The following is a 22682-nucleotide window of genomic DNA, read 5'->3' on the forward strand; positions in this document are numbered from 1 at the left end:
CAAACGGTCTGACAAGGAGTGTGTGGTAAATCAACTATTCCGCTTACTCATTTCTTGTGTTATTTGCAGTAGACAATGTGTGAAGATAAAAGCGAGTGGCTGGTGGCTGGGGATTTTGATTCATCCCAGTGAATTGAATCTTTCGAATCTGTTCACTAAAAAGATTCATTCACTGATTCATACAGTGACACTTTCTGCAGGTTAATTAAATTATATTATATAAAATATAATGCCCTTTTCACAAGATGTAAAATAAATCTCTGATATCTCCAGAGTGTGTATGTGAAGTTTTAGCTCAAAATACCCCACAGATATTTTTACAGGGTGAGCAAAAATATGTAAATTTTTGTAAATGTCGTGTCCCTACCAGCCGTTTGTTGTAGACCTTAAAAAGCAATTTCTTTAAAAGAAAATATCTCCCTTTGCTTTGAACTTTGAGCGTTGTAACTTTGCAGATGTTGTTTATGCTCAAACAGCAACATTACACACTCACTAACGTTAGAAAAGTGAAATCTTAAGTTTATGCCAAAGGTCTCAAAACACTGATTTGTTTAGTAAAGGAGGTGTATTCGTTAAAGCCACAGTATGGAATTTTTCTCCACTAGGGGTCGCTAACCTCTTTACAATAACAAAGGCATAGTTTGATGACGCAACACATGCTAAGAATTATGGATGTTGTCGTCAATGTCAAGCCGACCGATCTAATAATGTTTATGGATGACTGAATATATCGATGCTTTTATCATGACTGTGATATGAAGCAGTTCGGGATTGCTAAGAGACAGCTATCAGCTCCAAACACGACGCGAGCTCCCGCGGATATAAAAGGAATGGACATTTCATTCTACCGAACTACACGCAAGAGCAGAATTACAACTCACAGGTCAGTTTATTAGACAAATTAAACTTGTGAGGTAACGCAGCGCTGTTTCATTGGTCTAACATTAGCCTACACTAGCACACTAAACTGCATTTGAATGTGTTGAAATGTATGTGTTAGTTTGTCTGTATGAGACTAGCAGTAAGCTAGATCAACATTAGAATAACATACAGATCATATTCTAACATTTTATCATTGTTGAACTATATAACATTGATTAGTTTTATGTAAATGTGCTCACCTGTTTAATAAAGTGTAGGAGCGGTCGAAGTCTCGGACGTGGAGCTCTCGTTTATATACTGTCTATGGGAGCTCTCGGCATCTCGAAAACACCGCGCTGATATTGATTCTCGTTTTAGTTCTCCTTTTTTATCCAAAGTCTGCTTGCCATGGTCTGTAATGTTTGAACGAAACAACAACAGCGTGCAAATAGACATTGCGAACTCCACAGTTGTCTGCGTCTGTCGCTTTGGTTAATCAGAGGGCTCTGCTCATAGCTCTGGTTACCATGGCAGTACGAGCGGAAATCATAGGCGGAAACCAGGGACAACGCGGATATGACGCCATTGACTGCGACAAACCGGAAATAAAGAAATGTGCCGTGTCTAAAAATTAAATTAAAATTTCTCCTGGTTTGAAAGTTGTTGGAAATAGTCGGGATAATGTAAGTACACAACTAAAAAAAATATATAACATAGATATAGTGATTTTTGCTAATTTTAAAGCAAAAAAGTTACATATTGTGCCTTTAAGTAGCCTATGTTCAACCAATGAAATTCTCCGCTACAGCCCGATTTAAAAAGCTATTTGTTGGTGATATGAATCAGTGCATAGAAGGATTCCCTAAAATAAGATTTGTTCAATAACATTGATTTGTCCATAAACGAAACCTTGTTTAAACCTGCAGGAAATCTGTAAGTATACACATAATATACAACAAAGGTATCAATGGCCCGACACAGTATTAGGAAGGGAAGTAAATTATCATTTGTATTAAAGAAACATTTAAAAAATATATATTTAAAAACTGCTAAGTTTTCCTCTTGGAAGTAATCATATTTGGGAATTCCCCTTCTAATGGGCATGAAAAGGAACCTTCAGTCTTATTTAAGATGACTCATTTACTTATTATAAAAGTGTGATGTGTTTGTACATGAAATGAAAATGTAATTATCTTATGGAATGAAAATGTTATTATCTTACAGAATAAAAATGCTATCTTATTAGTGGCATTAGAAAGCATGCCACTAATAAGCACTATCTGCAATGCACAGAACGATTGTCCATGCAAATAATGTCTTTAGTGCAGCACAACTTGTGCCACATCTGGCCGTGACACTCTTTCTTGACCGCTTGTGTCTTTTTCCATCTCTCTGTCCCCTTAACGGCCCTCTTAGATCTAGAATGGAACCAATTTAACATACACGCTATAAACCTATAGAAGGGGTCCAACTCCATTAGGCTACTAGATATTTCACACAACTGGATTTGGCCTTTCCCAGAGAAACATCTGGCATGGAAGGTAATTAAAATGAACTGTGCCCACATTCTTCCCTGATGAATCAGTGGGTGTGTCAAGTCTGAATAAAACTTGAGCCCTTGTGAGAAAAACAATCTCCCCATGAATATAGGCCTACAACAAAAGTAAACAAACACATAACAGCCGTGAGAAAAAATGTTAGTTCACAAATCTGGGGAATTCAAAATAATGGGAAGGTTTTACACACTAATACACATGTATGTACGGTAAGCGAATGAGGCCCAAAGTGTAAGAGAAAGAGTAAAGATACAGTTGATTAAACATCTGTGGAGTGCACGCTTGGACCTCTGCTTAGATTAGCGGGCAGGAGGCAAGGACAACAGCACTGCAGATGGTGACTGCTGTATTGATTTTGGCTTGTGAACCTGATAAACAGTCAGTGGGTTGAGTCGTAAAAATCAGATTAGATCCATCGACAGGAACTGGCGAGTTGTGAAAGCTGCTGTAAGGAATCTTGCAGATTTACAATTGTTGATATATATATATATATATATATATATATATATATATATATATATATATAGATAGATAGATAGATAGATAGATAGATAGATACAGTATATATTATAATAATATAATTATCATTTTTAGTCAAGGTATTTGACCATTTTTTAAATAATAAATGTAATGTCTAATGACATTAAAGATTCTTCAGGTTTTATAGTTTATTAATTTGCATAATCTGCATGCATTCTTTTAAATGGCAAAAATCTTGCTTAAAAAAAAAAACACTCTCAAAGAGCAAGAGCTGATCCTTTTCTTGTACAAAAACAAATACAAGTCCCCCTGTAGTCAATAATTGTATCCCTTAAAACTCATCTTTGATCCCCAAAATTACATATTTAAACGTTTTTTCCTTGACAAAAAATTCTTCATGCCTTAAAATAGCTAAAATAACTCTTGCCTCATTTAATATACGCGGTTCTATGAATATGCAAATTAGCCCCGCCTCCACTCACTCGCACCAGCTCAGTGATCAGCTTGTTGATGATCACACGTTGACATGATTGGTTACAAGGTAGTTTGTGGCGTCAGAAACACCAGCGATTTCAAACCACCCTTTTGAGACTGTCTTTGCTTCACTGCAGTTTTTCAGAGAAAATACTCAGCAATGGTGTTGACTTATGAATTTGCACACGGTTTGTCTGAAAGCATATTAATTATTTCTGCCAGGCTGTCAGTGTTAGTCTTTGTCTTCAATGTGATTTGTGCTTGTATTTGGTAATTAAAACATCTAGATCCATGATCACTTAACATAAATCACTCCACATTCATAAAATGAATGATGCTGAAAATTGCTCAGCATCCATGTCAGATCACTCACCGCACGTGAGGTAGATAAATGTGCTGAGCACGGACTGTGCGGTGGTTTTGCAGTAGGCGGGCTGTGGTGCTGTCCAGTGTCGAGGGGGGAGGACGAGGAACGCTGCACGGTGTCATTCCGACTGACTTCCAGAAGAAACGCAGAGCTCTGCTTGGTCAATTGTGTTGGAGTGGTGGGTGATGAGGAGATCCCAGAAGCTGTACAAACAGAGAGAAGATAAGTCACATCAGATATCTATCCATTCGTCTATCTACACTCAAAAAAATGACTCATTGGACAAACTCAATTTAATTGATGGCAGGATTTCCATCCAATAAATATGTGTAGCCCCAACTTACAAAAAACTAATTCATGCAATGAAATGTAATTAAGTTGGTCCAACTCAATTTTGACCAACTTAAATGAGTTGGTCCAACTCAATTATGAGCAACTTAAATGAGTTGGTCCAACTCAATTATGAGCAACTTAAATGAGTTGGTCCAACTCAATTTTGATCAAATAGTTTAAATGAAATGGATACATTTAAAAATAAGTTTTAAGCTTCTTAAACTTAAATTAGAACATTTCATTGAAAAATCAATTAGGAAATCCTTATTTTGTACCCCATAGAGACAAGAGACAAATCTTGATCGAGATGTTTTTATTTAAAACTCAATAGTGCAATAGTTATTTAATGTGAAAAGTACTTCGAAAAATGCAAGTACACATTTTAAAGCCTTTTTCCAAACATGTACAAATGTCTTTGTTCTTATTGAACACAAATGAAGATATGTTAAAGAATATGGGAAACTGAACAGTTCTGGGCCACCATTGACTTCCATAGTAGGAAGAAAAAACAACAACTATGAAAGTCAATGGTGGCCCAGAACTGTTAAGTTTCCCAAATTCTTTAACACATCTTCCTTTGTGTTCAACAGAACAAATAGATTTATACAGGTTTGGAACAACCCCGGGATCAGTAAATTATGACAGAATTTTCATTTTTGGGTGAACTATCCCTAAAGACAAGAACGACTAAGTAGAAATACACACAAAAAGTGTGTAAGAAAAAGCATGAAAGAGTGTTAAAAAAAAAAAGTGTGTAAAAAAAGAAAAAAGAAATTGTGTGTTAAAAAAAAAAATGTTCATTAGGATTTTCTGGATAAACTTGAAGGTGTACTTGAAGTTGTCAGGAAAATTAAGATCAAGAGCATAAATGAGACCAAACAGCATGATGAATGCCAGGATCACGCAGTCTAGGTCCCTCAAAACCTTAATGCCCTCGATCACAACTCCTATGTCTTCTGTACAATCTCCTCTTTGGATTTTGTAAATCCCCATGACTGTGTTTGGGATTTCATTTTCTGCATCCTCAGTGGCCTGGACAAAACACAAAACACTTTGGTTAAGCCCAGGTGAATTTGACCCTTTATATTTTAAAAGTAATCAGCAAATTGCATTGCTACTTTTCAATTTTACTATTACATTGTTGGCTGCCATTTATTTCCATTTTATGGACATAGACATACACATCTGAAAACTTCTACAAATTCTATTGTGTTCAGATGAACAATGAAAGGCATACACAAAGTTATTACCCCTGCAAAATTATTACTATTAAAAATATTATTTTATTAAAATGAATAAAACAAAATATTATTATTCCACTAATACATATTTTATTGTGAAATGAAAATGAAAATTGAGCATTTAATAATAATCAATCATATATTCTTTTAAAATATAAAAGTATTAACAGAATTGTTGTTATATTCATAATAATCACTTACCACATACTCCTTGAAGAAAGAGTCTGGATCTTCAGTCGGGTAGATCATCAGGCCTTTCAGGGTGCACTCTCTCCTGATGTTTATGTGTCACACTACAGCAGGGGGAAATCAAGACTGAAATTAGCCAAATGCAGAAAGCTGTAGAATAACTAGACAAAACAAAAGACATTGCATGCATTTATACTAACAGAGTCTGTGATCGCCAGGGCATTTTTGATCTTTTGCCCCTTCACTCCTCCTTTGCTCTTGAAGATCTGCATCAGTTTATCTGAAAAGTGGTCCAGCTGTAGGAACATTGATTGCAGTGGCTTCGTAGTGATCTGCATGAACTGCGTTCACCTTCAAAATAGAAAAAAAACAACAACAAAAAACAATTTCTTACTACGAAAAGAACCTAATAACGACTAAAATAAAACACTACATAACATGTTTACTTACTTCACTCTGCTGAAAAAGAGCTGGCCATTGATTCTTGAACACCTCTATCATGGGCATTGGCTGACGACAATGGGTTTGACGTCTATTAATGAATGTGGAATGTAGATTGTGTTTCCGGTATCTGTGGGTGTTAAATGTCCTGTAAATATTACTTTCAAATGCACATCCTACAAACATACACTGAACTGTTTCATTATGCCTGACATGTCCATTTATGTGTTGAAAATAATCTTTCTGTTGCTAGCTCCATGCATGAACACACATGATACTGGAATGTTGTTAATTCTTCTGGCTTTGGAGTTTCCTGTTTAGCATGTATTTTGTACATGTGATTAAGAAGCTTACTACATATACTAAACGTGCATGGGCAATCTGTGTATGGACATGGATAGCGAAAACTGCCACTAAAGCACAGATGAGTCTGCCTAAAATGCTGCAGCAACAAATACCTGCTAGCTAGTTTCGATGGACACATTCTTTGCACTGCCACATTCACAATCCTAAAAAGAAGAATAAAAAAGTATTATAAGATACCATATTTAAAAAATGACACAAGGAGCCTAAATCAGAATATTTGAATATGACTTAATATAAATAGGAGGTTGCTGTTCACCTGGTCATGTTCATAAAACTGTGAAAGAGAAGATGTTGATTAGGAGTGGGAACCAGTACTCACATGAAAATATGCTTTTTGTTTGCATGGTTCTGTTTTACCCAACTCGTTCACTTAAGGGATTAGTTCACCTCAAAATGAAAATTTCCTGATAATTTACTCACCCCAATGCCATCCAAGATGTTCATGTCTTTCTTTCTTCAGTGGAAAAGAAATTAAGTTTTTTGAGGAAAACTCAGGATTTTTCTCCACACAATGGACTTCAACGGTAACCAAATAGTTGAAGTCCAAATCAATGCAGTTTCTAAGGGCTCTGAAGTGTTTCAAAGGGCTCTGCATGATCCCAGCTGAGGAATAGGGTCTTATCTAGCGAAACGATCGGTCGTTCGTTTTCTAAAAAAAAAAATCCTGAAATGTTTTCCTCAAAAAACTTAATTTCTTTTCCACTGAAAAAAGAAAAACATGAACATCTTGGATGACATTAGGGTGAGTAAATTATCAGGACATTTTCATTTTGAGGTGAACTAATCCCTTAATATGACACTTTACAATTCTCTCAAGTAATTAAATTGATTTTAAAATAATTTTAAATGTTTACTTGGTACAATTGTCTATATCTATCTATAGCATGCATTGTGTTTCATCGTGCAACTGATACGCAAAAATGACTTTTTATATCATATTATACGCCATCAAAGTGCGTATGTAATATATATATATATATATATATATATATAGATAGATGGATAGATAGATAGATGCCTATTTTTTTGAGAAACGAATGGGAGTTTACAGAATACATAGATCGATAATTTCAACAAATATGCGTTTTATAGCGTTAATCAAATAGCGTGTTTACTGCAAAAACAGACGACCATCGTCCATTCTGTCACATTTTTCAGGTGTTCTGACTGATACCCGTCTGTCACTTGCTCTGATTTACCATGGACAGCTCAGCTACGATGTTGTAAATAGGTAGTTTACATGATAAAAGTAATCTAATATTGAGATATACGTTCTACCTTATGTACTTCTAGTTTTAATTATTTAAACAGGCCTTTGAACAAAAAAGGCCTGTCGTGTATTTTTCCCCCACAGCGCTTAATGTCATATGGCGATTGTGAAACACGGAACACCTCACTTTCATGATTGTATGGTGAAATGTCTTATTTTTCATGTTAGACAGGTCAAATTTGATCAAGAAAAACGCACTGTGGCCAATTCAGCGTGAGTGAGTGACGCAGCTAAAAATAGACTCGGCGCCGAAACAATCGCGGCGATAGCAAGCCTCCAATTCATTTTATGACGGATATATCAATCCAGCTAGCAAGCCAATAAGTTAAGAAACAATTTTGCACAGTTACAGTCAAATTCGGGATCGTTAGACTGGTCTAACACAGAATTTGCACGTTGCGTGAGTAAGTTAAGCGAAGGGACACTTAAAACAATTCACCTCGCATAACTTTCACTACTGTTGCATATTTCACTCAAAATTATGATATAAGTTACACATCCTCTTACAGTGAGGTAAATTCTTTATTACAAATACTCAAGCAAGATAATACTTACTTACCAATAACGAATACGACGTTGCAGTCCTTGCGGCGGCAGACGATAAAATGGCGGCCACATCCTCTGAGCATGTTCTTCTCTGAGCTTGTCTTGCACATGCGCAAATGGCGCTCTCCGAAGCCAAATAAATTTGAGTTAACCAAATTAAATTAAATCTCATAGATGACACTATTTATACATTTTACGTTAGACTTATTAAATATATATACGTTTTATTCCTAATTAGATATATTTAAATAAAGTGAACACAATTTAAATGTGTCATACCTAAGAAGGCCTTGAATCATTTTTTTGAGTGTATCTATCTATCTATCTATCTATCTATCTATCTATCTATCAATGTTGGAATTCAATTTGATGTTGCTATAATATCAAAGAAATTACACACTGCACCTTTAAGCTATTAAGGCTGATACTGTGTACTCTGCTACAGTGTTTCACTGTATCCCATTCCCTGCCTACTTCGTAGGATGATTTAGATCCACCGGTCACTTAAAGGTTAGGCTGTACCTGTCATAAATTCTGATCCCGTGCCTGCGGAATAGAAGGGGCTAAGACCGCAGGCAGCGTGGAGAGCAGAGTTTTATCACCTCATTTTACACTTCATCTGCTGTTGTAGATTACATGCTGTGATTCCTCCAGGCTCTGCGCTCCATACTGCATTCAGATCACAGAAAATGCTTCTCAAAGAAATGACCGAAATAAACAACACCAATGTAGTGAGTCTGGATGTGTTTATTCGATCACTGAGGCTACACAATCATTCCTAAACATGGCAAGTTCCTAAACATGACACATTTGTCAAATTTCCCTCAAGTGTTTGTAATTGGCTTGTCTGTTTTTGGATACATGCTGCACGTTCATTGGCTGTTAAATGATCAAATCAGTCTCATTGTGGGCCCTCTAATAACATTTTTGTGATTGCTTCAGCTCCCTGTTGTTTGAATGTGACCCAGTTCTGCATGCCATCCTTTCCCATGGCTGGATTCGGTTGCAGGGCCTTAAAAAAAGAAACTTGTTCTCACAGAGTGGTGTGTAGAGGAAACTTATTGAGTTTCTGCTTTGATGAGATGATAAGAGAGTGAAATGTAGCACTACCTGCAGAGTCCAAGATGCCACCGGCAAAGCCAATGGGGTAAGAATATATTTCCAACCAGAGAACAGCCAAAATTACATCTAACTGTCTGTCTGTCCATCTATCTATCTATCTATCTGGATTGTCGGTGCAAAAATGCCAAGCGAAGTTGATTGATGAGCATATTTGGAAAAAAAGATAAGCATGTATCAAGCGTGAAAGAACGATCAAGGAATCCATTATAGATGTGCAATGATAAACGATTAACAAGCCATCCTGACCAACTCAAGTCACTGCACCAAGCCATTATCTTCCCTCAGTCGAGACCACATGGGCATGCCCATTGCTGTTGAATGAGTAAAGAGCTTATTTTATAGCAGTCAGGCATCAGCCCAGTAAACACAGCACAGAATAGGAAATAGACTGAAGGGGTGGGGGAACGAAGAGTGAGCTGAAAAAGAAGGGCTCCGCGATGACGTCATCAAGATAGCAATAGCCCCTCACCCAACCTAAATGCATCCACAGGGATTTTATATTCCCATTTTCTGCACAAATCACAGAGATCATTTACCATCAGGACCACATGAGTCACATGATCACTGCAGCAGAAAGTGTGCTGGATGTGAATGATGGGTGTTGCACAGCCAACATAGTTCCATACGGTTCCTAGCCGAACAGAACACACCCAAAGGCCATACTTACAGGGCTTATTCAATTAAATGTCCTCATGAGCAAGACAATTGCCATATTTATGAAGCCATATTGCTATCAAATCATTTTAATATAATTATGGATAATAATCAAATCAAAATAAGGCTAGAAGACAGGCTTAGTCCAAAGGCTTCATGCATCCTTGATATTGGGTTATGTAAGATATCCAAAACCTTGTTATGTTCAATTCAAAACATTTTAAGCAGATAAATACCAAGGTGATTTATCTCAAACGTAATTGCTCATTTTAGAAGCGTTGTCTCCATTGCATCATTAAGCTGACATGCGCTTTTCATAAACGACCAGGACTGTGAATCGCCTCTGAGGCCGATTTAATGGCCGAGGAAAGAAATTCATTTTGAGAAATGTCTGTCTTTTAGCTTATTTAGCACGAATCTCAAGCATTTATCATCCTACAAAACATGTTTATGTTATTATCAAATATGACATTATGCTATGAGTCCACAGATAAAGATAATATGAAGAAAAAGGTACGATTCCATGCAGATGTTGGGAGAAACGTTTAGATACAAAGACACCAAAGGTCTTTCCTCATAAAATGGCCTATTTTTAAGATTTTTTTTCTTTGGAATAATGTGCACTGATGAATGATTTGTGTATTAAGAAAGTAAACACTGTCCATTTTGATTTTGTTTTGACTGTAGAATTTGACTCTGTAAAGATAGCACAATCCTGCGCACACACTGCTGTCTGCCCTTCTTCTGCTGTCCTCATGAACTTCTTTGATGTTTGCCCTGCAGACAGAGGTTAACAACATTCATTCTCCGTGACCGATGACCCTTGACCCAGGGTCAGATATGTTAACCCAGCGTTGCACACTTATAACCCCGCTCACGGGCAAAAACTTAATCAAGTGAGCCATGACAGGTAAACCAATATTCCAAACACAAATCTTAAACTGCACTTGACATTATTTTAAAGGTGCAGTATGTAATATTGACAGCTAGTGGTTGAAATGGGTACTGCAGTCCAAAGTCCAAGAGTTGTTTCTCCTCGCCAGATTGAAGACTGTCGCAAATGACAAAGGAAGGCGACGAGCCAAGTTGATGGAGCTTTTTAGATGGATCCCGAGGCTTAGAAGGTCCGGTAGAATCTGCTATCTTTGATCCAGTTTACAATACACTGTGTTTTCCGCCAAATGGCAACCCGGGGTGTCGAAATACTATTGGGTAAACTGGCAGTGGGCGGGACCACACAGACCAAAACAAAAACAGACATTCCGACACGGAACGCACATTTCAAAGTACAATAACTGGTTGTAGCATTGTGAAGTGTGCACTTAGCATGTTTACTAAATACTAAATTACTTTTTAATGGTATCGTTATCAGCCCGGTAAGAACATTTGACCAATACATTAAAGCCGATAAATAATGGATTATTTCCTTCAGCTGAGACACTTCAGATGTGCAGTTTACCATGATGTTTTTGAATTGCTTGAATTGCGAAATATGATTCGAGTCACTTTGAAAAGGAAAATAACGTTAGATGCAACATGTGCAACGCAAGTCTGTCATATAGGCTACATAAAATTATAATGAGAACATTATAATTGTGTGCTTGGGACATGGTGAGACTTTTGTTTTTATAATCAGGCCCTCAAAAATTATATAAAAATTTGGATTTAGATTTATCTGCCAATATATCGGTTATCGGCTTTTAAATATAAATAATTATTATTTTTGATGCTTTAGTACAGTCAAAAAATTACATACAAGTCAGCACCTTTAATGTAAATTTGTTAATTCACACAGTACAATAATACAACACCAACTACACACTTCACAGCTGCCTGAGCATAGTCAAATCAGCCAGCACTGACCTCTTCATTTACCTTTTCTGCCTGCCAGTCTTTTACATGCACTATGTTAGCTGAGTAAACGCATGCATTATGTGCTTTTTGGTACTGATGTGCTTCTAATGTCATATAACTAGATAAAAGGTTTCATGGTGCTATGCAAGTTCACATGTGGATAAAGATTGTGAAGATATCATTAGACATGCATGAGAACAAGCACATTCTCTAAAGGTAAAAATAGCTGCGCAGAAAGGATAGCAAAGTTGTCTTAAAGACATTATACAGACAGAGATGTGGATCTTATCAAATTTCCAAGGGCAGTTCTGGATAAATTAATTGAGGCTGCAGTAAGCGGAGCAGCGCCCCCTAAAGATATTTATGCAGAACTGCATATGGTAAAAACTGGGACAGCTGAATTACAAGCCATCAAGCTTTTTTTCTTTTAGTGCTGACATTTAGTGCTGTCTTTTCTAGACATCTGGCTATTTCTCAGAATATTGCATGACAATTTATAATTAAATGCATATTTAGATTTTCTCTTTCATTTGTACTAGAATCAATTTCACTTGTGATTTGATTAGAATGCATTTTACACAGACAATTTTGTTTTAATTTTAATTTATTTTGTATTTATACATTTTTATTAATGAATTTAGATTTGAATCATTCATGAAATAAAAAAGAATGAATGCACATAATGAGATCATTTATAGCTGTTTGAAACTGAATTAAAAACATTTCTATCAAAGATTATTAATTAAAATATATTATAAAAAACAGAAAGCAGTATAGATTGTACACTGCAGTATCCAGTACGCAGTATCTAGTATTTCTTTTGGAACAACGCCAGTGTGTCCTGTGAATCAAAGAGCATTTTCAGAGTTGAAATACAACGATGAAATGCAACCGGAAGCTGCTATATGCTTTGGATTGTCTCTCTGCCTGGTGACATTCATCCATGTGTCACAAAGTCCAGGCTGTTCTCCCAGCAGGCACCATCTACATGTCATAGTGACGCCTGTCAAAATCCATTAAACTGACCAATAGGATTGCATTTTCTCATGCAATGTGTGACAATTCACAACACGTGAGTTAGCGCTCGATGCTCTCATTTTCAGCACACGGCCGTTTTTAAAGAAGCAAAACTCTGATCTGATCCGAGGTTTATTTTTAGAGGCTAGTCTTTATATTTGGATTCTAGTCCAGAAGCTGCAATTTAAAGAGTGCAGAGGCGATTCACAGTTCCTTCATCACACTCGCTAGGACTCTGTTAGTCCAAGAGACAGGTGTGTGCTTTTTTTGGCACTGTAACCCTCATTTCAATGCCAGTCAGTTAAAAGAAAAATAAATAAATGAAAGACATTCTCTAAATAAAATGTGGTTTCCAGGGTGATACAGATGTTCTGATTGTATACCATGTTGCTGTGTGGTTGCTATGTCATTACTAGGGGGTTGCTGTGCTAAGTTAACCCAAACAAACAGAATTATGCACTCATTTATTCCAATTGTTCAACAGTTTGGGGTTGATAAGATGTTTGTGAAAGAAGTCTCTTATGCTCACTTTTATTTGATAAAACAATCCCAAAAGAGTAATACTGTGAAATATTAAAAAAAAAAAAATTAATTTTTTTTATTATAATGTATTAAATATATTAAAATATATTCTATTGTGATGTCAAAGCTGAATTTTCAGCATCATTACTCCAGTATTCAATGTCACATGATCCTTCAGAACTCATTCTGATATGCTGATTTGCTGCTCAAGAAACATTTCTTAATTTTATTAATGTTGAAAACAGTTGAGTGGACTAATATTTTGTTGTGACTAGGATCCATTTTTTATGAATAGATGAATTATTTGAAATATAAATCTTTTATATCTTTACTGTCACTTTTGATCCATTTAATGCATTAAAATCCTGCCCCAGTAATACATATGCACCATATTGTTGCTCTGTAACTGTCTGTCAAAAGTGATGTGTGAATGTATTTTTTTCACCCTTTTTAAACATGTTTATTTTATTATGGACATCGAAATGGGAAAAAAGTATGAATGGGTGTGTAACAGGTCTCAGATCAGTGAGGGACATTCTCCAACTGGCATTTGCACTTTGTTCTGACGTTTTTCGCCGCTGACTGCTAATCTGTGTCTCTCTATCATCCATCAGTCTGTCAGCTTTTCAATATCACTGCTCAAGTATGATCCACTCTATTTCCCCTCCTCTTGCTCTCTCCCTTTCCTTTCTGTCAATCGTTTTTCCATCCGCTGACTGTTAGATACCGAGCGAAACGTGATCTGTTGGTTAATGGCTGGTTGTAGTGGATACACTCGGATACACCAGCATACTTACTCGGATACAAAGTATACTTTCTTTTTTTTTTAAAAACAATCTTTCTTTAAACTTGAAACGGTAGCATATATTGTGAGATAGTACATGTGTCAACCGACTCGTACAATAGTAGCTATATTTGTATAAAACTACTGTTTTTAAGAATGTGGTCATACCACCCACCAACACCAGCCTTCCTCACTACAGGTAGCGGGTAACAACACAATTTCATTAAGTCTCTATAATTAGGTATAATTAAATGTAGGTGGCCAAACATTTAGTCATTTTGACATCCCTTAATTATTTCCTCTAAAGCAGAGATGGTTTTAAAGATAATGCATGCCATGCTCACATAAAATACAAAAAGTAAACAAGGTCACACACAAATTACCAAAATTACACCAAATGATTATGATGAAAATAATCCAATTTCGCCTATAAAAATGTCATTTCAACATTATATGTCACAAAATCTCCCTGTGTGACTATGTTAAGCCAGGATTAGGCCTCAGCTTTTATAAATGTGCCATAGAAAAAAACATTACTGTGCATCTTGAGACAAAACAATGGCACTGACAAATTACAAGATAGGCCAGTGCAAATTGCTTTCATTTAAAACAGTTCAAACATACATTTTAGTCTGGGACTAAAGGCTTGAGACGTGTCTGTGAGGACGAGGGTTAGTTTCTTATTTTAAACTCTCTTATTCTAATTTCACAATTACCTTTTTCCCCCCCAGAGGATGAAATAGGCTTCCATAGAACTGATCTGTGACATACGAAAACAAAGAATAAAATGTCATTTAATGATATGTTTTGTTTGTGAGACCCAATTTGCGTCGGCAAACCTCTCTTAGCCCTTGATATTTCCTCCCAGCACCATGTCACTTTTCGATTTTAATGAGTCCCACTGAAACTCACCCTCAGCAGACTATAAATAACAACTCCCATTATTAATATCACAGGATTAGCTCTTCACAATCATTAAACCCGAAGAAGAAAGAACATCCGATTTAGAAAAGTCACACAAATCTAAACAGCTTTAATGGTTTTGTTGATCCACATTGCAGACATGCTTAATTGTTGGAACTTGGCACATTCCGAACAAAATCACCCATTTGGAAGCATTACAAAATACATATCTTAACACGAGAAAGTCTAGCGGATCTGGTAATCATATTGCAAGAGGTTTAATTGACATATCGCACTGAGAAATGAGTTCTAGAGGCTTCTGGTCTTGAAATTCACAAGTAAAGGGTTCTGCTTGCATTCTGATTGTACAAATCCATCAACACACAAGGGAAATAAGACTCTTCAAAGTCTGAGATCTGAATGCATCGGCGAATATAAGACTGAAAGTTCAAGAAATGTACAAGGTTTTTCAGAAGACATGGAGTATTTTCATATACAGACGTTTCACTTTTCACTTGTCATCATCATATCAACTATGAACATGTTAAACATAAAATACAGAAAGCAAAAAAAAAGTAGTATGGTTGGAAGTCGGAAGCCCATTAAAGTGATTATGGAATATGATGGAAAGTCTATGGAAGCCCATTTCCACCTATATAAAAAGGTAATTGCAACCTTGTATTTCACAATATGAAAATTTTACTTATTTTGTATGTCTTGTTTTAGGCCCATTTGAATATTTTTATTTACAAAAAATAGCTACTCACATGTAATTGCATGTCACTAAATAATTAAAACAATGCAGCAAAATAAATCTTAACTGCCATCTTACTGGTTCCCAGGAGGCCGTGGGGCTCTGACTGCCGTCTCCCTGTCCGCCCCTCTTGGTCCTTGCGCTTTTTGATCCCTCTCAGGCTGCTAAATCGTTTCATGGATGGCGAGGGTGTGTGGAGAGACTGTGGACAGTGCAATAGGTCATGCCGTACCCATAGACAGTGCTGGATCTCTTCAGTTACCTCCGGGCCTTGGATCACTATCACCCAATCTTTGTGCCAGTGACATGTGCTCTTCAAAGTCCTTACTTCAGAGTTCTTCAACTTCTTTTTCTTGCTCCTTTCTCTCTGACAGACTTGTTTCTGTCTGTTCTGAATCAGTGGTCGGCCAGCAGCAGACTGTCAAGTGCGGCAGTGTGTACGCCAGCATGTGTATGTGTGTGAATGCAAGTCGTAAAAAAAACCCAGCATGTGTAACAGTGAGACTGTTCAATGAAACCGACCCATGCTTGGTTAGGAATTGCTGGTGATTGGCCAAACTGCGGTAAACCACGCCCACTCATGAATATTCAATATACTTTCATACACATCACTGTCTAGTGAGGCAACTTCACTTTGTTAAAATGAAATCTTCTAATTTCATGTGGTCTCTGACTTCCTTTGATTTAGAGTCAGTTGATTTTAATAAAATCACATTAAGGTGAAAAACAAAGTCAGGGGACCATAAAATAGGATTGAACCTTTCCGAATACTCTGCCAAAATGAAATTAATTCAGCACTGTGGGAGAACATTCCTGTTTAATCCAAGGTGAAGTCTTATTTCTATTGGTTCATTAGTGGTGCAACCTACAGTTTAAAGAGTAATACATAGATTTGTGCAGAAAATAAGTTAATTTTTTATGTATACACAGGCAGGCGGACGGACGGACAGACAGATAGATAGATAGATATAGATATTAGCATAGTAGAATGATTTCTGATGGATCATGTATGTGTGTGTGTGTATACATATAAAGTAATGAAACTTCATTAAGCTCTGAAGGTGTCCCTGCATTATTTATTGGTACTGTAAATGTTTCCTCTACTCTGGCTGTAATGTAAGCTGACCTTTCCTTAAAATAGATGCAGAAAATAACAGAGCAAATCTGTATCTTGCCCTGTAACAAAGCAAATCTGGAGCTCTCCAAAATAATACCCAGGTGAAATCCAATATCTAGGTCATTAAGGGTCTTCCTTTCAAGGAAGAAAAACAATCTCAGTGACAATCACTTTAGCTAATGAATTCATGTCCCTGGTGATAATTGCCATCAACATCTGATCACCCCCTTCTTCCTGTACCATCATACACAAATCATTCTCTGTCAGTGCACTAAAGGCACCAAATTAATCACCCTAATAGTGGGTAAAGTCACACTGCCAGGCTTGATGCCAAGAGATACTTGCGTAAGCAGAATTAGATGGGCTTTGAGTAATCACCTCTCATTTTCCAAACTCTCCGCTGTCGTTCCTTGTCAGGGGCACTTGGGTCCTGCTAAGCACTTCTAAAGACGCTCATTTTGGGCCTAAAAAGTGCCTTTGGTGAGAGGGGAGCAGCTAATTCCTTCAAAATCCCCTGTGCTTTGACGTCTTCAAAGTCCCAGGGTCAACAGGACACTGAAAAGAACATGGTGTTGGTTTTTAGGACAAAAATGCAGTCAGCTTTTTAAAAGTTGCATCTCTTGTGCACTCTAGACCCACTACAGACAGCAGATCTGTTCTTAAACCTAGTGAGCTGCCTATGTGACTGGTCCTACTCGCACCATGCCAAGCGGGATTCGAACCAGCGTCACTACCATGGGAGGCAGACGCGTTAACAAGGACCCTAAAGACCGCAGCTTCTAGCGTCAGTCACTAGTGCACCTCTTGAGGCCAGGGGAGTGAGGTTTACTTACACAGCTCTTTACTAGCTGGTCTCCATTACACCTACCTAGACAACATTTTAAGGCTGTCCCAAAATGTATAGGTGGCAACATTATGCTGCCTTTTCGGATAATTTTTGCCAAATCCTAAGGAAGCAAAGAATGCTTTGCAAACGGGCTCAATGAAAAATTTGTCAATGAAATTGAGATAAATGTTTTCAAATTTCAAATTTGAATGCATGGAAGTAGAATTAAAATATTATCAAGACAAACTTTGAACTTTTGTTGGCTTGACAAAACCTTATTTGAAAGTCTAATAAAAGTTTATAAAGATACAGTAGATAGGGGAGCGCGGGGCACAACGTAACACGGGGCTAGTTGTAACACACTTGTTTTAAATACTTCCACACATGCTAGGATGACGAAACTCTGTGTATTTACTAGTTGCCATATCAACACTATATAGAGAAAAAAATTGCGCCAAAATAATTTTGTGGGGGGGAAAATATCCATAGACATTTATTGAACCATAGCAAAAGTACATTTCTTAAGTTAATTTTTCATATCTATTTTTTGTGTTTATTTAAAATGAGACAAATCTGATATTATTTTAATCTCCAATATGTTATTTAACAGTTGAGATAGTTCTTTAATGCTTCGATAACTAGCAGAAGACACTAGCCGGGTTTAAATCCCAGTTGTGCAGGTGGGGCATGTTGTCACACTGTGTTACAATGTGCCCCTATTATAAATATGGTATTATATTCTATACTTTTATTAATTCTATTGAGAAAACATGAATAAAGGTGAATAAAGACTGAGAGTCAATGTTCAGAAATTACTAATTATTTATTTGTTTTGAACTATGTTGTATAGTGTTTTCCTGTGTTCGTAGTCAAAACTCAAAAATGAGTTTATATTTAATTATTAAAAATTGCCATTATTTTATATGAAAAAGTTTTTTAATTGTATTTTATTTAGGTATTGTATTTTATATGGTCATGTTACAATGTGTCCCTCACATGTTACAATGTACCCCACCTATGGGGCATGTTGTCACATTTCACTTCCATTCTTTCGGGGTATATCCAGAAAAAAGTATATACTGTATTAATAAAACAAAACCACATAATTGTACTAGACGTGGGAAATTAATGTGGGAAAAAATAAATACTCTGAACCATAAGTAGATTTGCACAAACTGAGAAAGTCAAAAAGCGTTAGGTTGTGCCCCGCTCTCCCCTATAGACAGACCGTTCAAAGATTTGGAGTCAACTTTTTTTAGAAAAAGTATTTTATGCTGAACAAGGCTGCATTTATTTAATCAAAAATGCAGTAAAACATATATATTATTACAATTTAAAACAACTGTAGTCTTTTTAAATATATTTTAAAATGTATTTTTTTGTGTGACAGAAAAATCTGAATTTTCAGCATCATTACTCATTACATTCTAATATGCTAATTTGCTGCCCCAGAAACATTTCTTCTTATTACCAATGTTGAAAACAGTACTTCAAAATATTTTTGTGGAAACTATGATGCATGTTTTCAGGATTCGTAGAAAGTTCCAAAGAACAGCATTTATTTGAAATATAAATCTGTAACATTATAAATGTCTTTACTGTTGTACTTGATCCCAAACTTTTGAACGGTAGTGTAGGCATGTCAACCTACAGTATGGAAATTTGCTTTTACTTTACATATTTCATTATATTGTAACTTTAGTGGACTTTTGGGGAAGATCATTTTTATTTTCCAGTATCCATTCAGTAACTTCTCATCACTATCATTCCAATTTAACTTTACTCACAGAAAAAGAAAAAAAAGGTACAAAGCCCTCACTGAGGCATTACCCTGAGGTACAAAATCAAAAAGTTACTGATATATACACTTAAAGTGCAAAGATGTACCTTTTTGCTTTTGTACCTTAGGGTACTGCCTCAGTGACAGCTTTGTACCTTTTGTTCCTGTGGAGTGTGGCTAATTCTATTTCACACTCATGAATTGCCAGTTCTTCAGTTCGGAACTCTGGCCAACCCATGTAGCTTAGCAACACGCTAACATCAAACTCTAGAATCCACTGTGAGTTGTATCTCTCGTGTGGTGTGGATTGCTGCCCAGTATGTAGAGTGGTCCAAATCATTCACTTACGCAGTTCTGTTTCAGTTGGCACAGGCTGCTTGTGTAGGCAGCAGACATCAAGACCGTTCTCAAGAGTGATTGTGTGTCCACAACCAAGCACTGACCTGCTCTTATATGGTGTCAGTGCTGGAAAAGCTTTCCTGTTCCATTTGCCTGATTTAATAAGCTTTCATGTGAGAGCGGGCGTTGCCAAGTCACTGGACATCTAAGAATGGAGCAGTTTTCTACTGTAGGTCACCTTGTACTTCTGGAGTCAAGCCAGATTAACTTTTCCAGTCAGTCTCACCAAGCCGACATAAAAGAGCTAGCCAAAAAGCTGTGCTTCAACACACCAAAAGGACTGAAGGCGACTGTCAACTAGTATGTGCGTTCTGCACGTGTATGTAAGGAAATAACTGTCTATATTAGCAGCAAGTCTCTATTCGCCATTTAAAAAGGGAAACCGAAACTTGGACTGCAGATATACAAATGTAAACAAAGCAGCGCTTGCTTACCTCATTCGCTAAACTGAACAACCAATCACCACTTTTAGGGTCCTTTTTGAAGGCCATACAGGTTTGGACTGACATGTGAGTGAGGTATTGACGGCAGAATTAACACAAAACTGTTCCTTTAAGTTCTCAGAGGTCAGAGATGCAGTGAGAAATGTTCTGAGATCGCCACAACAGAAAAGACACGTGAACAGCCAGTCAGACTCTTTCCTAATAAGGATATGCCCATGTTATATCTTTTGACAGGAAATGATGTGCAAACATGGCCGTGCTCTTTGCATCCTCTGATCCAGGGATGAACAGTATTCCCAGATAAGGCCTGAATGAGGGTGAGGAATTCACTGGCACAATGACAGCGCTGAGACATTCCTCAAACATTATCTAGATGTTATCCAGATGTTTGGTTACATGTTAGAAGTTGAAAATGGCACAATGATGAAAACTTTGTAGTTTAATTTAAAATGATTTCTGTACTATATTACTATATTTAATTAAATCTGGTTTTAAGCTTTAATTCATTCATATTCATATTCATATATTTTTTTTTTTTTTTGGAATAGCAATATATAGACTATATATAAGACCTACGAGACAATTGGCAGGTGAAGCTCTCACTAATACCACCCGGACCTCTGAAAAACAAGCATGCATTTTCCCAGTGAGAGTGTGTGTGTGTGTGTAGATGGAAAAAAGAGACGCAAAGGCAGGAGCCTGAATATTTCAGCAGGGTCAGATGATTCCTAAAGGGTTCTTATCACTCTCTCTGCGCTGACAGGACCAACCCCTGCTCTCCACACATCCCGGCCTAAAATTAACTCTTGTCTCTCACAGACTGGATTACATAACAGCAGCGCTGGCACCAGCTCACAGCATTCATATCATCATAAGACCAGTGCTGCTGAAATCTTTGGGTTATACTTCCTAAAGGCCTGTTCAAACCAAGGATGATAACTATAATGATAAAGATATAGTTCTAAAAATTGTTCTAAATATAAAATAATAGTAGAGTCCACACACAAGTGTAATGACAACGGTGCCGAGAAACAATATGGTTGGAATCACTTTCAGAACAATTTTTTTTTCAGCTGACATTGACAGCCAATCAGAATACCTCCTGCTTTAAAGAGCTCAATCATTTAAAGTGACAGATGACAGAACTGCAACAGTGTGGACGCTAATATATTGTTACGTTATTGTTATAGTTATCGTTCTTGGTGTGAATGGGCCTTAAATCATCCTGAATATTCTAAGAGGAAATTAAAAACACCAAAACTACAAAACAGTGACCAGCCATTTACAATAGCCTTTATGGAGAATCTAAACCAACTGATAGAGTACATCATTTTCCTATACAAATATGCAAGTGCAACGATGGCAAGATAATCAGATTATGATATTTTGGTATATGCTGTTGTATGATAACCATATTAATATACTATTGTATATTCATTGTACTCTAATGTAGGCCTACTTTAAATAATCAGATAATTATTAATAGGCTACCATTCAACATGATTTTAAAATATATATTCTACTGAAACGTATGTACCATGCAGTGTTGTTATCGGTAACTAAACCTAAAACTACTAAAAAGATATATGTATATATTATATTTATATATATATATATATATATATATATATATATTTTTTTTTTTTATTATTTTTTTTTTTAAGTAAAACGGAAGTAAAATAAAATATAAATATTAAAAGAAAAACTTAAATTAATGAAAATTGCCTTGGGAAGAAATTGAAATAAATAAGCTGATGTATAAATAAGCTGGGGAAAAAAATAGAAATGCAAAGAAATTAAAATGACAAACGCACATAAAAGTAATTACTAAAACAAAAATAAAAACTGAAAATATAAAAGTAAAAAATATATATTAATAAATGCTATAATAGCCTATTAAAATAATAGCACTTCCTGTACAAGTCTAAAAAATAAATCATGGTAATACCATGGTACTTTTTTAACTATTAAGAGGCCATGGTGGAATATAATTGTCCAGTCTATTTTGCATTAGTATACCAACTAAAACAATTATAACTTTTATAACCAATAACATGTAGGCTACTTCCTGTCTTTACCCATAGATGGTGGTAAAAGCAATAATGCCTTTTTTGGTCAGTATAGAGGGCATTGTGTCACACAGATGAACTCGGACAAGTGTGTGACAGTCCACTGCTGAGACAGGGCTTCTGAGACTCGGTTCATCGCAGGCATCTGTCAGCTGAACCCCGAGCACACGCTGTTTAGCTAACCGTTGCCTGGCGACAAGTGCTGTGAGTCATTGTGAATCAGCGCTCTAGGGTCTCAGAGCTCCTGTGGTGAAGTGAGTGAGGATGTGTGACAGGTAGAAAAGACCCCACTGACGCGCTTTAGTGCTTCTTTC

General features: G+C 36.5%; 1 protein-coding gene and 3 long non-coding RNA genes across 11 annotated transcripts in view; 1 reads left to right on the forward strand and 3 right to left on the reverse strand.

Annotated features, from left to right (window-relative positions):
* prkag2a (protein kinase, AMP-activated, gamma 2 non-catalytic subunit a) overlaps positions 1-22682 on the reverse strand; it is a 63917-nt gene that overhangs the window by 22051 nt on the left and 19184 nt on the right. For 3 of the 5 annotated variants that reach the window (XR_014604464.1, XM_084102626.1, XM_084102627.1), the window contains exon 4: positions 3745-3941. Coding sequence is in view for 3 of the 5 variants with exons in the window: in XM_084102626.1 (XP_083958752.1) it covers positions 3745-3941 (197 nt within the window). In the remaining 2 variants the exon portion in view is untranslated. Of the gene's footprint in view, positions 1-3744; positions 3942-15812; positions 16302-22682 lie in introns of those variants that run through there. The other 2 variants (XR_014604465.1, XM_084102628.1) reach the window with 2 other exon arrangements.
* On the reverse strand, positions 4000-6026 carry LOC311075318. Of its 2 annotated transcripts, XR_014604467.1 has the most exons (4): positions 5952-6026; positions 5702-5852; positions 5514-5605; positions 4000-5103 (listed from the first exon to the last, which is right to left on the reverse strand). It is a non-coding gene; the product is annotated as an uncharacterized lncRNA (long non-coding RNA). The 2 variants fall into 2 exon arrangements; XR_014604468.1 differs by having other exon boundaries at positions 5702-6013.
* LOC311075320 lies at positions 6029-8433 on the reverse strand. 2 transcript variants are annotated; one of them, XR_014604471.1, is made up of 3 exons: positions 6565-6690; positions 6401-6451; positions 6029-6072 (listed from the first exon to the last, which is right to left on the reverse strand). It is a non-coding gene; the product is annotated as an uncharacterized lncRNA (long non-coding RNA). The 2 variants fall into 2 exon arrangements; XR_014604472.1 differs by adding an exon at positions 8138-8433 and having other exon boundaries at positions 6058-6451; positions 6565-6582.
* On the forward strand, positions 8441-12324 carry LOC311075319. 2 transcript variants are annotated; one of them, XR_014604469.1, is made up of 4 exons: positions 8441-8911; positions 9067-9271; positions 10588-10810; positions 10944-12324. It is a non-coding gene; the product is annotated as an uncharacterized lncRNA (long non-coding RNA). The 2 variants fall into 2 exon arrangements; XR_014604470.1 differs by having other exon boundaries at positions 10684-10810.

Source organism: Abramis brama (genome assembly GCF_963993115.1).
Source record: "Abramis brama genome assembly, chromosome: 24".
Classification (NCBI taxonomy): domain Eukaryota; kingdom Metazoa; phylum Chordata; class Actinopteri; order Cypriniformes; family Leuciscidae; genus Abramis; species Abramis brama.